The following is a 15334-nucleotide window of genomic DNA, read 5'->3' on the forward strand; positions in this document are numbered from 1 at the left end:
TGGGGCCACCTGGTCTGTCCTGTCTTGACTCTCTGTGGGTACACCTGAACACTCCCCCTGGCGTCAGGTGAGGCCTGACCACATGCCCCTCCTCTTCTTCCTTTCAGAAGCCCCCCAGTACCCACGCCATGAAGGAGGAGGCCTTTCTCCGGCGCCGCTTCTCGCTCTGTCCACCAGCTTCTACTCCACAGAAGACTGACCCCCGGAAACTCCCACGGAACCTGCTTCTGGGCTGTGAAAATGAGCTTGGTCCCATCACCCCAGGTTGGTGCAGGCCTTGGGCAGCTGGGGTCCTCCTGACTCTGCAGTTGTGACAGCTCCGCCAGTGTCCCACCCCCTCCAGTACCGTCATGGCCAGTGAAAGTGACTGCCACACAAAGGGTTCACAGTACCCCGAAGGACCGAGTTTGCTGGCAAGGGACTAACTTAGGGATGGCAAAGGGCAGTTATGGGGACAGGCACCTGACCCCAGCCCTGCTGTCCTGTTCCAGGGGCCCACAGACCTGCTATTGGGTCTCAGTTTACTCATTTAGAAAATGGGTACAACATCAGTACCAGTGTCCCACTTCCAAGAGGTCCTAAACCCTGGGAGGGAACATTTTGGTCCGTGCTACCTCCATGCCACTTGTGGATAGAGTTCTGGGTCCTGGAATGTGGACCCCACCACAAAGAATGTTTTCACGGCTGCTGGACCTATGGCTTCCATGCCCGTCAACCCATAGCCGAGTCTGAGCTAAGCCCTCTCTACCCTGTGGGTGACAGCTAGCCTTAGAGAACCTAACCCTTCCTTTTAGGAGTCCCTAAGGAGTGGGAGGTGGGATGGCACTGCTCTGGAGGACTCCAGCCCTCCCCCCACCCTCTTCCCTTTCCCATCTCCCTCTGCTGGATGCGGAGTGAGGAAGAGACACAGAGGCCCTCTCTTGGGGCAGGCGGAAGGTCATGATGGGGAAGGAGAGCTAAGTGTCATGCCATCAACAATCTCAGCCACCAGAAGGGGAAACTGAGGCCCAGGGTGGGGAGTCACTGGGATACAAGGAATGTGGATGCCCAGGATGTAAGCCGAAGCTCTTATTCACTTCTGCTGCAGGAACAGGCAGAGGGGGAAGAGGAAGAGTGGGTCCCTGTGGGGAGGGAGGGAGGAGAGGGGGAGAGGCAGCCTCAGTCAGTTTCTGGAGACTTGAGCTGTGGAACAACTGACTGGGCAGGGTAGGCCTGGGAGGCGCCAGGCCCTCCTCAAGGAACGCAAGAGGTGGCAGGTCCCAGGAGCAGGGGTGTGGACAGCATGCGTATGGCAGCAAAGAGAAGAGCCCGTGCTGGGCTGTTGGCACTGACACGATGTGACACCTCTGTCCTCTTGGGTGCTTGGAGCATTGCCCCTCCCCACCCAGGATGCATCTTCCCACATGTGAGAGTAGACAGCTGCCTCCCCGTCACCAAGGCCTGAGTCACGGACGGTATGGGCAGAGAGTGGGCGCTCCTGGGGCTCAGTCACTGTGCCAGACTGGGATGTTAGGTGACTTCGACTGGCTACTGCTCTCTGACCGGTGGGGAGAACTACTTCCTCAGGTCACTGTCCTGGCTTTTCTGGAGAGACTATCCCCATGGCCCAGCTCGGCCCTACCTGGCCTGTGGCTTCAGGAAGAGTTTCACTCCATCACTGACTCATGGCCTCTGTTATAAACCACAGGCCTACCTCCCCCCAGGCAGTGATTTGACAGTAGCCAAATCACACCCATGGCTGGCTTCAGGCCACCCCACCATCATCTCTCTCCCTCAGGCTGCCGAGTACAGGGCGGCAGGGCAGGAGTCCAGGTGCCAAGCCTCCCACCTACCTCTTCAGCTAATCTGGAGCAAGACTGCGGGACTACCAGAGTCCTGTGTTTTGAACCAGTGTGCCTCTGAACCTGGGTGCCATGCTTCCTTGGGGATCCAAGGGCCTAAGTCACACCCCACTGGCCCAGCTGTCCTTGTTTCCGCCAGCTCCTCCCCTGTGGTTTCCTCTCTGTGGTTGTGAGGGCCTGGCCCGAGCCTCTGGGACCCTTTACTGAAGCTCACTCTACCTCTCGGGGCCACACCACTCTAGTGGCTTCCTGCCCCTCCCAGGCAGCCTTGAGAGCACTTTCTGAGAAGTCCTGCTTACCCACTGTCTTCCAGGGAGGGACATGGAGTCCAATGGCCCATCACCATCCAGAGATGAAGAGCCCCTGACCCCAGGCTCTGCCACAAAGGTACCACCGGTAAGAGCCTGCCTGTGGGAGGACTGGGAGGCAGGGAGCCTGGCTGGAGGGACAGCGGGGTGCTGGCTGAGCCTGTGGTCCCCATATTCAACTCTCAGGCTACACCCTTGCGGCATGGGGTTTAGTCATCTGTCTCTCTTGTTGTATTAGGAGCTTAGCATAGCCCAGGGGACCCGAGAAGGGATGTGTGCCAGACAGAACTATTTGGGGAGCAGAAAGTACCCGTGAAAGGAAGTCTTTCTGCTTAGGGAGACCCTCCAAGCTGTTAGGCCTGCTCCATTTCTCCTTCCACACTCGGTGCTGTTCCCTGGGCGGCCACTTCCTGGTGATTTCCATTCATTAGCTGTAGTAAACAGCTGCTGTGGGCACCCATGTGCATATGTGTCTGGGCCACAGTCCTCTGTGTACTCGCCAGGTGCTAAGGTAACTACGGACTTCTAAAACAGTCTTTGTTTCAGTTTTGAAGAACTGCCAAACTCCTGTGCTCATGGTGAGCACCAGCATGTCACGGGTCGCCCCTCCCTCAGCTCTCCCCAGCCAGCACTGATGGTTTCTATTCTGTTTCTGACGGTAGCCTTTCCTGATTGGCATCTCAGTATGGTTGGGTTTCCGTGTTGACTCAGATCTGTGTGGCATCATGTGCGTCCTCCTGGGGGATGTCTGCTGAGTCCTTCACCTGCCTCCTGATTGGGTTGTTGGTCTTTTTCTTATGAAGTTGCAAACCTTCTTTATATATATATTCCAAATCCTTTGCCCTTCTCAGATGTGTGGTCTGTAAATACTTCCTTTCATTCGGAGGTTGTTCCAAATTACAGTTGATCTTATTTTATTACATGTGTATATGTGTGTGCTATGTGGAGTTTGCATGATATAGGAGGTATATGTGCATGCATGTGGAGACCTGAAGTTGATATCAGGTGTCCTTCTCTAGTTATTGAGGCAGGGTCCCTCCCTGAACCCAGAGCTAAGCATTTCTGACTAGTCTTGCTGGCCAGCTGGCCCCAGAATCCCCTGTCTCTAGCTCTCAATTGATGGGATTGCAGGTGGTAACAGCATCTGTCTTACTTTTAGATAGCTTGCTTCTAGGAATCCGGACTCTAGCCTGCACACTTATGTGGCATGTGCTTTATTTTATCCACTGAGCAACCTCCTCCAAACCCTCAAATTCCACTTTTTAAGTCATTTTTCATAGGCCACAGAGTTCCAGGAAGATTTCAAAATCCCCAGTTCTGGGGGCCTTCCCATTTCCTCAGCGTTCCCGTGCGGCCTGGTACACGTGAGGACACAGGAGTGACCTGGGGACTCTGGTGTGCAGGTGCTCTGCCCCAGGCCCCCAGCAGGCCTCCCCTCCCTCTCTGGTCTAGAACAGGCACAGCTGGTTCAGCCCAGGCTGGTGGAAAGCTGGGTGGTAGAGATCATCCACAGGGCTGTAAATAATGGGGTTTTTAGGTGCATTTATTTGTATTTTGTGTGTGGATGCTTTGTCTGCATGCACATGTATGCTGTACCTGCACACCTGGTGTCCTAGGAGGCTAGAAGAATCCTAGAATTATAGTTAGAGATGGTTGTTAGCCACCATGTAGATGCTGGGAATTGAACCTGGGTCCTCTGGAGGACTCTTAGCCACTGAGCCATTTCTTTCTGTAAATAGTGTTTTAATTTAAACCACGGGTTGATTTTTGTCCACCTCTTCATAGTTCTTGACAAACGCCAGCTGCTAATTTGAGCAGGGGCTGAGTTGGCTGCCCCACAGGGGCGCTCTGACAGACAGCTAACCGCAGTCCCTGCAGGGCTGGGACTGTCTAAGCCCTGGGCAAGTTGAGGGAGCATGTCCCCACCAGTGTGGTCAGAGCTGTCCTCCTTCTGGGTAGGCCATTCGGGGACTGAGGAAGAGAAGCATCTGCCCAACCACGTGGATGATGAGCATGCCAGGCTGGGGAGCCTTCTGCCGAGTCCCCACAGAGCCTGTTGCTAGAGGCCTGCTACCTGGCACATGCATGGTCATTTACCCTTAGCTCAAAGACCACTTCTGAGCAGAGCCGCTGGGCACTTCCTCTGATGATCTGGAATGTTCTTGTGTGGCTAAGAGGGTGCAGCTCTGAAGGGGGACTGCCAAGTTCAATCCCAGCGTGGCTGCTTAGTTGCTGCATGGCCGGGGTAAACTTCTGAGCCTTACTATGGGATGGTCCCCGTCTCTGCGGGACATGGGTGACACCAGTGACCTGAGCTGTTGTGGTTGGTTGGTTTGTCTTTGAGACAGGGTCTCACTGTGCAGCCCTGGCTGGGCTAGAATTCACTGTGTGGACTAGGTTGGCCTCCAGCTCACAGTGATAGACTCTTGGCCTCCTGAGTGCTGGGACTGAAGGCACATAACACCACACCCATCTGAGCTGTTCTGTTTAATATGCATATACAGGCCAGTGAGCTGGCTCTGCAGGTGAGGTGCTTGCCAATCCCTAGAACCCACACTGTAGGAGAGAACCTAGTCCTGCAAGTTGTCTTCTGACCTATACACACACACACACACACACACACACACACACACACACGCACGCACGCACGCACGCACGCACGTAAATAATGTTTGAAAAATAATTAGTACAGATGTACCTACCAACACAAAAGCCCACACATAGTACTTCAACCTCTCACTCTTACAGCGTCCATGTACCTATGGACTCCCATCTGTCCCTCAGAGGCAAGCATAGTCATCCTTACTCTTTCAGGTCCCAGTCTGTCACTTCAGAGAGGTCAAGGCACCAGAAACCCAAAGCACCGGTCACCTCTACCCACAGTCACCTCTACCTCAGTCAGGGGCAGAGAGCCACTGACTAACACCCATGGGCTGCAGCTCGCCTCACACTCTCCTTTCCATTCAGTCCAGGGCCCAGCCCATGAGACGGTGCCATCCACACTCAGGGTGGGTCTTCCCACCTCCGTCAACTCAACCAAGACAATCACAGGCCAACCTGATCTAGAGAGTGCCTCACTGAGACTCTTTCTAGTTGATTCTGTATTTTGTCAAGTTGACAATTAAAATTGACTCACACACTATAATTTTCACATCATGAAATATTCATTTGATATCTTTTTTTTTCTTTTAGACACTTTAGCTTGTTCTGTGCAGGAGAGTGAGCAATGGCAGCCGATAACCAGACTTTGGGTTTTAAATGAGTGTTTATTTTTTATTTATTTATTTATTTATTTATTTATTTATTTATTTATTTATTTATTTTTTGAGACAGGGTTTCTCTGTGTATCCCTTGCTGTCCTAGAACTTGTTCTGTAGACCAGACTGGCCTCAAACTCAGAGATTTGCCTGACTCTGCCTCCCAAGTGCTGGGATTAAAGGTGTGCTCCACCACCGCCCAGCTATGAGTGTGTTTATTAAGTATTTAACAAGACAAAGTACAAGAACACACATAGGTAGCCAATAGACAGAAGCAGTAGATAGTAAAATATCATCAAATCAGGTACAGGGCTCAGCAGAAATGACTGGATAGCCTGCTGGGGACCGTGAACAGAGGGACTTATAACACCCGCGGGGCTCACAACACCTGGCAGAAACTGCCTGGGGAAGTTGAGGCAATCAGCTGGGGTTTCCAGCTGTGCTTTCTTTTGGGGTAGTCCATAGCTGAGTTCTGGCTGTGCGTTCCCACTGTGGGCACTGTTACAATGTGGGATGAATAATGGTAACTTCCTCCATTAGAAATGGTCCCTTTCCAGCTCTGAATTCTTCAGGGCTGCTCTCTTCCCTCTCTGTCACAGAGCTGGGGAGGGGCAGCCATCCGAGACCAGGGGCCTTGGAGGACACTGTGACAAGCATGTATGTGGGTGGGGTACAGCCTTGTTCCCAGAGGCAGCTTCTCAGTGAGCTCAATAGCCAAGGACAGCTTATAGCCTCATGTGTATCACACCTGTAGACCCAGGGACACAGCAACAGGTGGCATGCAGGATTCAGGGCACAGTTTGTGATCCCCAGACCTGTGGCCTTTAGACCAAGTTCTGGCTCTACTCCCCAGACCTCAATTTCTCCATCTGTGGGGTTATGGCTCCTTCAAGTTCTGTGATGCTGCTCTCATACTGCTCTGGCCCCAGGCTCAAGTGCTTGGCTCCTGTCTCTAGCCTCAAGCAAGGTCTGGACACTGACTCTCTAGATATACCTTCTGCAGAGCCAATGGGCATCCCTACCCCAAAGTCTCCTTGTTTGCCTGCCCAGAGATGGACCCTGATGGTGGCCAAGGAGTGGCCATTCTGAGCATCGTGGAAGAGAGAACTGCTGTCCTTAGGGCTGACATAGCCTAGAAGCTTGTCACCACTGTGCCCTAGCTGCCACCAAGACCCTCTTTTACAAACCCCACCTTATTACTTTTCTCATTGCTGAGATGCCTGGTGAAGGCACCCTAAGGAGGAAGGACAGATTTGGGCTCACAGTTCAAGGGCCCAGTCCGTCATGGTGGGGGTGGGGACGGCCTGGCTACAGGAACTGAGCGGTCGGTCTCATTTCATCCACCGTCAGGAAGCAGAGATGAATGCTGATGCTCAGCTCACTTTCTCATTTTTGTTTATTCTGGGACTCCTGCTTTCTGCTGCCCCGGCCCTGGCAGCCCCAACTGTACCCTGACACCCCCAGCACCCCATTCTCTCTCCTACAGGCTGAGTACAGGCTATGCAATGGATCTGACAAGGAATGCACCTCCCCAACAACCAGGATCTCCAAGAAGGACACTCTCAAGGTGGGCCTGGCCCAGGAGGTGGGGAGGATGGAGGGAACACCCACACCTTCTACATCAGTGGTTCTCAACCTTCCTGATGCTGTGACCCTTTAATATAGTTCCTCATGTTGTGGTGACTCCCAGCCATAAAATTATTTTGTTGCCACCTCATAACTGTAATTTTGCTACTGTTATGAATCGTAATATAAATATCTGATACACTACTCCCATGCAAGGGTGGTTCAACCCTCCCCAAAGGGGTCATGATCCACGGGTTGAGAGCCACTGTTCTACATCCTCCTTTCCCTGCGCCCTGCTGGCAGTGGGAGGAGCTAGGGCAGCCCATGCTCTCCACAACCAACCCCCTTCTGTGCTGGTCGCAGGCGCAGAAGGAGAACTATCGGCAGGAGAAGAAGCGGGCTACGAAGCAGCTGTTCAGCGCCCTGACCGACCCCAGTGTGGTCATCATGGCTGACAGCCTGAAGGTAGGCAGGTGTGCCACCCACAGGGGCTCCTGTAGGACAGGACATCTGTGGCACCTGGGAGGTGAGTCTAAGTATTTGTCACTACAAAGCTGTCTGAGTGGCCCTGGACTGCTACGTCAAATGACCCGACACAGAAGCCAGTTCCCCATAGGTCTGGAGGCCAGAGTCAAGGTGCTGTGAGGACCGCACTCCCCACAGAGCTCTGGGATACACCTCCTAGTTCCTGGGGGCTCCAGGAGTCCATCACCCCAGTCCCTGCCTCTGGCCATCCCCCACCAAGCTGTGTAGATGTCTCGGGGAGCAGCCTCCCATGGATGACCCTGACCATGAAGTCCTCCGCAGATCCGAGGGACCCTGAAGAGCTGGACGAAGCTGTGGTGTGTGCTGAAGCCAGGTGTGCTGCTCATCTACAAGACGCCCAAGGTGGGCCAGTGGGTGGGCACGGTGCTGCTGCACTGCTGTGAGCTTATCGAGCGTCCCTCCAAGAAGGACGGCTTCTGTTTCAAACTCTTCCACCCGCTGGACCAGTCCGTGTGGGCTGTAAAGGTGAGCTGATCAACAGGGTGCCTAGGCGGGGGTTCAGGGAGATTGGGGGCTCCTCCTAGGACCACAATTCCAAAAGGGGAGCTCTAGCGAGGGATCCCTGGAGGGTTGAGCAGCCCGTGATGGGCTATGGGAAGCAGAGATGGGGCAGATCTAGGCTATACATTGGGTCCCTCATCCAATGCTGTCTGGAGGGGAGGAAGGGCCTGTCCCTGACTCAGACCTTCATCCCTCACCACCTGGACTGCTCAGCCAGGACTGATGGGACAGGCGTGGGTCCTCAGGGAAAACCTCGTTACATTTGAGTTTCAGAGAAATGACAGAGTTTATGTTTTGTTTGGATTTGGGGGTGGGAATGACACAAGGTGTAGCTTTGTTCCAGGCCTGGAACTCACTACGGAGTCTGGCCTCAGATTCATAGAGAACTGCCTGCCTCTGCCTCCCAAGTGCTGGGACTGAAGGAGTGTGCCACCTCAGCCGGCTTGCTTTGATTTTTTGAGACATGGTTTCTCTTACTCTATGGCCCATACTGATGTAGACTTCACTCTATGGCTCAGGCTAGTCTAGAACTTGTAGCAATCCTCCTGCCTCATCCTCTCAAATGCTGAGATTACAGGTATAAACTACCATGCCTAGCTTCTATTGTTTTAAAAGTAATATTCTCCCCACTTTTTGGTGAGATTACAGCTGAGTAAACCCACTATGGATTAAAAATACTGCACCTCAAAAATGCATGAACGTGCCTGAGCTAGCACAGTGCAGCCCCCTTCAGCGAGCTGAGGACACCCCATCGCCCAAAGGTGGGCAGCACTTGGGGGACGGAGGCAGGAGGATCAGAGGTTCAAAGTCATCTCCAACTACATAGGAAGTTGTAGGCTAGCCTGGGCTGCAGAGTGAGAGTGGCCCTGTCTCAAAACAGACAAGCAACAACAACAAAAACAAAAACTGCCGAAAAACCAAAAAGGAGTTAAAAACAAAACTATTTTATATGAAAGCGCTGACCGTATAAATGTATTCCACCTTGGCCTGCGGGGTCACACGTTTAATCCAAGCACTCCAGAGGCAGAGGCAGGCGGATTCTCTTTGCATTTGAGGCCAAGCCTGGTCTACTTAGCAAGTTACAGGCCAGCTAGGGCTACCTAGTGAAACCTGTTTCAAAAGCAAAACAAAACGCGTTTATTCCAAATAAGGGACAGACTTCCTTACACTAACCAGCCCTTCGCTGTCCCTCTGAAGGGACAATTCGACTGCGAGTCTGGAACTTACCTTAACTGGTTCTGGCCACCATAATCAGGGAGCTGAACTGAAGGAGGGGTCTCTGCTCAGAAGGGGGCGGGGAGCGCCCCACCCACTTCCTCATAGCCTTCCTGGCCCAGTGCTTGACATTGCAGGTCTCTGCCTCTCTAGGGCCCCAAAGGTGAGAGTGTGGGCTCCATCACCCAGCCCCTCCCCAGCAGCTACCTGATCTTCAGGGCCGCCTCTGAGTCGGACGGTGAGTGCCACCTGCCTTGTCCCCGCCATCCCAGAGTTCCCTGGAATCAGTCTTCTTGGGGGCTATAGCTAAGGTATAGGCCCTCAGCTACCCAACGACACAGACTGAGCCTGCCCTACAGTGATGCCCCTCTCTCAGCCGATCCGAAGTTTCCCCGTGGATTAAATGGGACTAGCTGTACCTGTCACCCCAATGCTATGGGAATCCCAGGGCTGTATGGAAACAATCAGGTGACAGTTCTGAGTGCCACCAACAAGTTCTGCTGTGATATTTCATGTTTGACGGATGGGGAAACTTAAGTAACAGGCAGCCCAGAAGTAGCCTAGCAATAGGTTACAGATATTAATGTGAGCTCCCCTGAGTCCAGATCCTCCGAACTAGATCACCGATTCCAAGCAGCAAGCAGCCCATTATCTCTGTAACAAGGAGTCCTTCAGGTGACAGCTTCTAGCCAGGGCTGTGGCTCCTGATCAAAACCTCAGAGCTGGTGACCCCAGCTGGAGGTCCAAGGACCTGACAGCTAAGGTCCAGCTGTTCAAGTTTGGAATCCTGCATATAGTTTAACTGCCCGTTCTATGGCGCCCCCTGGTGGCCAAATGTTATAGCTACACTCACTCCCAGCCTATCTAGAATGCTTTTAATGTTTTTGTTCATCCTCTCTGTCATTGGTCCTGCTGGACTCTGGGGTGGACAGACAATCTGTGCCCTGACAGAGCCTGCATACCTTGGGGGTCTTTGAGCAGTGAGCCAGCCACCAGATGACAAGTTTGAGCTGAAGCCCTGATTGTCAGGGGCCACAGTCAAGGAAGAAGATTATCTGCAATCTTATGTGTATCCGGGTGGGCTTCCTGTGGGAGGAGGCAGAGGCTTTCAAACGGGTTTCAAAGGATGTATAATGCTCAGGATGTCTAGTCTTTTGTGGCAGCCATGTTTGGGCCCTAAGTCCAATTCCACAGTGATCTCCCCAGCTCACTGGCTCCTCACTGGCAAGGTGGTCGACAAGTTCTCAGAACTCTGTGAGATCTCTGTGGGAGACAAGCTCCCCCTCTGGCTGGCACCAGGCTTTCCTTTCCTGAGTGTGAAACTCCTGGGGTTCATTGTTTCAATAGTCTGATGGCCGAAGGGAGGGACACACCTGTCTTTTTAGTTTATATTTATTCCTGCCAGGATGGCTACATGCAAGGCTGGGGTCTGTTAGGGAGGCGAGTCTTTAACTAGACCCTAGTGGAGTGGAGTGAGGCACGGGACCAGAAGTTTCATGACTAAAAGACAGGATACCTTGGCAGGAGATTGCTTTCTGAAAGCTACTTCCGGAAAATAGGCAGATCAAGTTCCTTGGTGGGTGTCTTGGTTATGTTTTCCATTGCTGTGAAGAGACGCCATAACCCCGGCAACTCTTAGAAGGGAAACATTTAGTTCGGGTGGCTCGTTTACAGTTTCAGAGGTTCAGTCGATTACCATCGTAGTGTGAGGAGCATGGCAGTGTGCAGGCAGACATGGTGGTGGAGAAGTAGCTGAAGTCTTACACCTTGCCAGCAACAGGAAGTCAATGAGACATTGGCCAATATCCTGAGCATAACAAACCTCAAAAGCTTGCCCCACAGTGACACACTTTTTTCCACCAAGGCCATACTCACTCCAATAAAGCCATACCTCCTAATAATGCCACTCCATATGAGATTATGGGGGCCAATTATATTCATACTACCACAGTGGGGAAGTACAGGGAAGGCTGCCTCATCAGACTCATTCTGTGTCCCCCAGGCCGCTGCTGGCTAGATGCCCTGGAGCTGGCCCTGCGCTGCTCCAGCCTGCTGAGACTGAGCACATGCAAGCAGGGCCGAGACGGAGAGCAGGGGTCGTCGCCCGATGCCTCACCCTCTTCTCTCTATGGATTGCCCACCTCAACCACCATCCCAGACCAAGACCTGTTCCCGTGAGTGAGCTGGGTGAGAAGGGTCTGCATGGTGTCCCCATAAGCAGCAGGAGGGAGGCCAAGAGCAATAGTACATATGCAGGTCACTCAGTGTAAGGCAGTGTGTGAAGTCCCTGAAGTGAAAGAGGCCAGGTACCCAGATGGGTGTCTGAGGTCCTAGGTGTTGCCTGGAATTGGGGACCCACGGGCACTTCCACTCTCCAGGCTGAATGGGTCTGCCTTGGAGAACCACCTGGAGAATGATGCCTTCTCGGACAAGTCAGAACGAGAGAATGCCGAAGACTCAGACGCTGACACCCAGGATCACAGTCGCAAGACCAATGAGAGTGGGAGCGACCCATTGGACAGCCCTGGTGGGCCACGGAGGGGAACTACCTATGTGGAGCAGGTCCAGGAGGAGCTGGGAGAGGTGAGAGCCACTGTCAACGGAGAGAATACAAACAGGATGTGGCAGGGCTAATGCTGAAGTCTGCAACCTCCTGTTACTCTGTGTGCGGCCAGCGGCTGTGTCTGTGAGTGGACATCTCTGAATGACATGTCTTCAACTCTGCCCTGCCCATCTAGCATGAGATGCAAGGTTGATGTGAAGGTCCAGCCCCAAATAAAAAGCTTCGCTGTGCTGGGGTGGACTGTGGCCAGAGGACAGATCCCAGCCCTCCCTGCTGGGCAGATGACAAACTCCTATACACACTGGGGACCTGTCCTGTGGTCAGACAACCTTGGGCCCCTCACCCCAATCAAGAACCTGTGTTGTCCTCTCACTTATTCACCTGCATGTTGAGTGTCCTCTGAAGGCCAGGTGTGGGAAGCTTGTCACAGCTGGGAGGTGGTAGAACCCTGAGGACCTGGGACCTCAGGAGGAAGTTATGTCTCTGGGGGCGTAGCCTCAGAGGGGTCCGATAGGTTTCTTTCTCTTGCATCCTGACCATGAGCATTTGTGCTGCCATGATGTACAATCTCTCCAGAGGCCCAAAGCAAGCTCATCCATCCTACACCACGCCCTCCTACACTGAAGATAAGCCTTTTGTTTCATTTGAGACTGGGCAGTGTAACCCTGATTGGCCTAGAACTCACTCTGTAGCCCAGGCTGGCCACAAATAGCAGTCCTCTTTGTCAGCCTCCTTAGTGCTGAGATTAGCTCAAACCTTTCTTCTTTTAAAAATCGGCTGCCTCAGGTATTTCTTACAGTAGCAGAAAGCTGCCCGGCACACCCACAAGCACACAGGACCCGGGCAACCAGATTCCTGTACTGGAATTTCTAGAGAAGAGGGGTTTTTAGCTCAGAATTTTGGAGGCCAGATATATAAGATCGGGCAGCCCTGTGGATTTGGCCCCTGGAGAAGGTCTTGTGGATATGCCATGTGGTGAACAGCACCATGGCAGTTGTGCCTGTGCAAAGGAGAGCCAAGGCACCAGAGGTAGAGAAGAGCTGATCTTGTTCTCAGACCTGTTGAGGAACTCCCTCGCTCCCAAGCCCAGAATGGGCGGTGACACCCATTCACACAGAGTGGACGCACGCATGTCCGGCAGGCAAGGACCAAATGTGCTGTTCTGACTCCCTGTCCCTCAGCTCCTTTGGGCGACCCAGAGCAGGGGCTCCAAGTCCATCCCAGGGGGCCTGACTGTATCCTTCCGCTGCAGCTGGATGAGACATCCCAGGTGGAGACAGTGTCCGAGGAAAACAAGAACCTGATGTGGGTGCTGCTGCGACAGCTGCGGCCGGGCATGGACCTGTCGCGAGTGGTGCTGCCCACCTTCGTGCTGGAGCCCCGCTCCTTCCTCAGCAAGCTCTCAGATTACTACTATCACGGGGACCTGCTCTCCAGGTGCATCACCCACAGAAGGGGGTCCCACAGCCCCTGTGGGCTGCTGCGGAGGCAGGGGACGGGGTAGAGCCAGGAAGAGGGACGCGAAGGCAAGAGCACCAAGGCATCTTCCTAGAGGGGAGGGCACCCCAACAGCCCGGAGCATGCAGAGCCCTCTCTGCCCCAGTGTGGAGCTGACCGCCCCACTTTCTACGGCTGTGTGCTAAACCCACTTGGCCTGCCTGGAAGGATGGAGCGGGGTGTTGAGGTCATCTGGGATGAAGCTGCCTCTTTCATCTAAGTGGGTGGAGGTTGGGATGTTTGGAGAAAGGGGCAGGTGCTGGGGAGGGTATCCGGGGACCCCAACCTGAGTCAGAGCTCTTCACCCCCGTCACAGGGCAGCCACAGAGGAGGACGCCTACTGCCGTATGAAGCTTGTGCTGCGATGGTATCTGTCTGGCTTCTACAAGAAGCCCAAGGTAAGAGGGGCCTGTGGAAAGGGCAGGGCCTCAGCCAGGGGTCTGTCAGCCCCCAATGAGTGGGACCAACACTCTCCTCCATGGCCCAGAAGAAACCCAGCTAACCCCACCATGGCCCTAGATCCTGAGAGGTGGAGGACAGTGCTCTCTCTGACTTCTCAGGCCCAGCTCCCAATGCTGGTCCCATTAACTGGATCCTTCCTCAGTCTTCAAGGAGACAGCCTCAGGCTGTGTAATAGGTGCCACCACACACGACACTGTTAGGAAAGGAGCATTTGGCCCTCAGTTGCGTTACCTCTGGATCTGGGGTTATCTATCACCTTTTGTCACAGAATCCCTTTCGAAAAACCCCCAGCCCAGGACTCTGCTGGTAGCAGCCATCCTGGTTATGGAGTGGCCTGCAGGCCTACCTGGAGCTGGGGTTCCATAGTACACCAACTTGACAACCAAGATTCTGGCCAGACATGGTGGTGCACACCTGTAATTCCAGCACTAGGGAAGCACAAACAGGATTTCCTGGGGTTCAAGGCCAGCCTGGACTATATAGTGAGAATCCATCTTTAAAAGGGGAAGGGAAGAGTCAGGAGAGCTCAGTCAGTAAAACTCTTGCCATGCAAGCTTGAAGACCCGAGTTTCATTCACTGGGACTGGGTGTGGTAGCGCATGTTTGTAATCCCAGTGCTGAGGAGGTGGCCATGGGAGAATCCCTGTGGCCCACTGGCCAGCCGGCCTCGCCTGCTTGGCAAATTCTAGGTTAGTGAGCAGTCCTGTCTCAGAGACAAGGTAGATAACTTCTGAGGGACAGCGCTTAACATTGACTGCCAGCCTCCACAGGCATGTAGACTCACACACATGCATGCACGCACACACATACAAGTGGACACACAGGTGTGGTGGCTTCACATCTATAATACTAGCACTCTGGAGGCAGAAGCAGGAAGACTACACTGAGTTGGATTCCAGTTCTGCCTCTCATTGAATAGATGTGAGCCTGCGGTCCAACCCAGAGTCATACCATAGACTGAGATAGACCAAGGTCTCCTGGAAGCCTGGCATCTCCCAAGCTTGCCTTTGACCCAGTTATGTATGGGCTGTGCCTCAGCCCTAGGACAGTCAGATCTGGGTGGGGTCTTGAGGCCCCTCTGAACTTAGCAGAAGCCAAGAATTCCCAAGGCAGGCTCCCCCCCCCCCCCCCCCCCCGCCCCGCTCCACCAACTGTAAGCCACCAGCAAAAAGTTGTCTCCTCAAAGCAGAAGCAAGGTGCCAATGGCAAATCAGAGCCCCTTCTAGAGGTAGGAGCACCCCCACACTGTCTCACCTGTACCTCACCCCATCTGGACCCCTGGAAGTGGCTTTCTCTTCCCAGTTCCTCAACATGTCTTTGTGTTCCCCACAGGGCATCAAGAAACCCTATAACCCCATCCTGGGGGAGACCTTCCGCTGCCGTTGGGTGCACCCTCAGACCAACAGCCACACCTTCTACATAGCAGAGCAGGCAAGACCCCACTGCCCAACTCAGCCTTCCAGCTCAGTGTGGGCAGCGGGCGGTGGGCAGGGGCTGGTGGGACTGAGGGTGGCATTTTCTCTGGCCCATACCCTGCCATAGGGGAGGCTGCACACTGGTCACTGTCCGTGGGGATTC

At 53.7% G+C, this 15334-nt stretch overlaps 1 protein-coding gene across 4 annotated transcripts in view; it reads left to right on the forward strand.

The window, feature by feature from the left end:
- Osbpl5 (oxysterol binding protein like 5) overlaps positions 1–15334 on the forward strand; it is a 73144-nt gene that overhangs the window by 45501 nt on the left and 12309 nt on the right. For 3 of the 4 annotated variants that reach the window (XM_028871093.2, XM_028871102.2, XM_037208800.1), the window contains exons 2-12: positions 108–264; positions 2155–2237; positions 6893–6973; positions 7336–7437; positions 7780–7983; positions 9388–9472; positions 11237–11408; positions 11613–11817; positions 13050–13234; positions 13611–13692; positions 15089–15187. In XM_028871093.2, the coding sequence (XP_028726926.1) occupies positions 108–264; positions 2155–2237; positions 6893–6973; positions 7336–7437; positions 7780–7983; positions 9388–9472; positions 11237–11408; positions 11613–11817; positions 13050–13234; positions 13611–13692; positions 15089–15187 (1455 nt within the window). The remainder of the gene's footprint in view (positions 1–107; positions 265–2154; positions 2238–6892; positions 6974–7335; positions 7438–7779; positions 7984–9387; positions 9473–11236; positions 11409–11612; positions 11818–13049; positions 13235–13610; positions 13693–15088; positions 15188–15334) is intronic. The other variant, XM_037208799.1, reaches the window with a different exon arrangement.

The sequence above is a fragment of the Peromyscus leucopus genome, chromosome 1 (genome assembly GCF_004664715.2).
Source record: "Peromyscus leucopus breed LL Stock chromosome 1, UCI_PerLeu_2.1, whole genome shotgun sequence".
Taxonomy (NCBI): Eukaryota; Metazoa; Chordata; class Mammalia; order Rodentia; family Cricetidae; genus Peromyscus; species Peromyscus leucopus.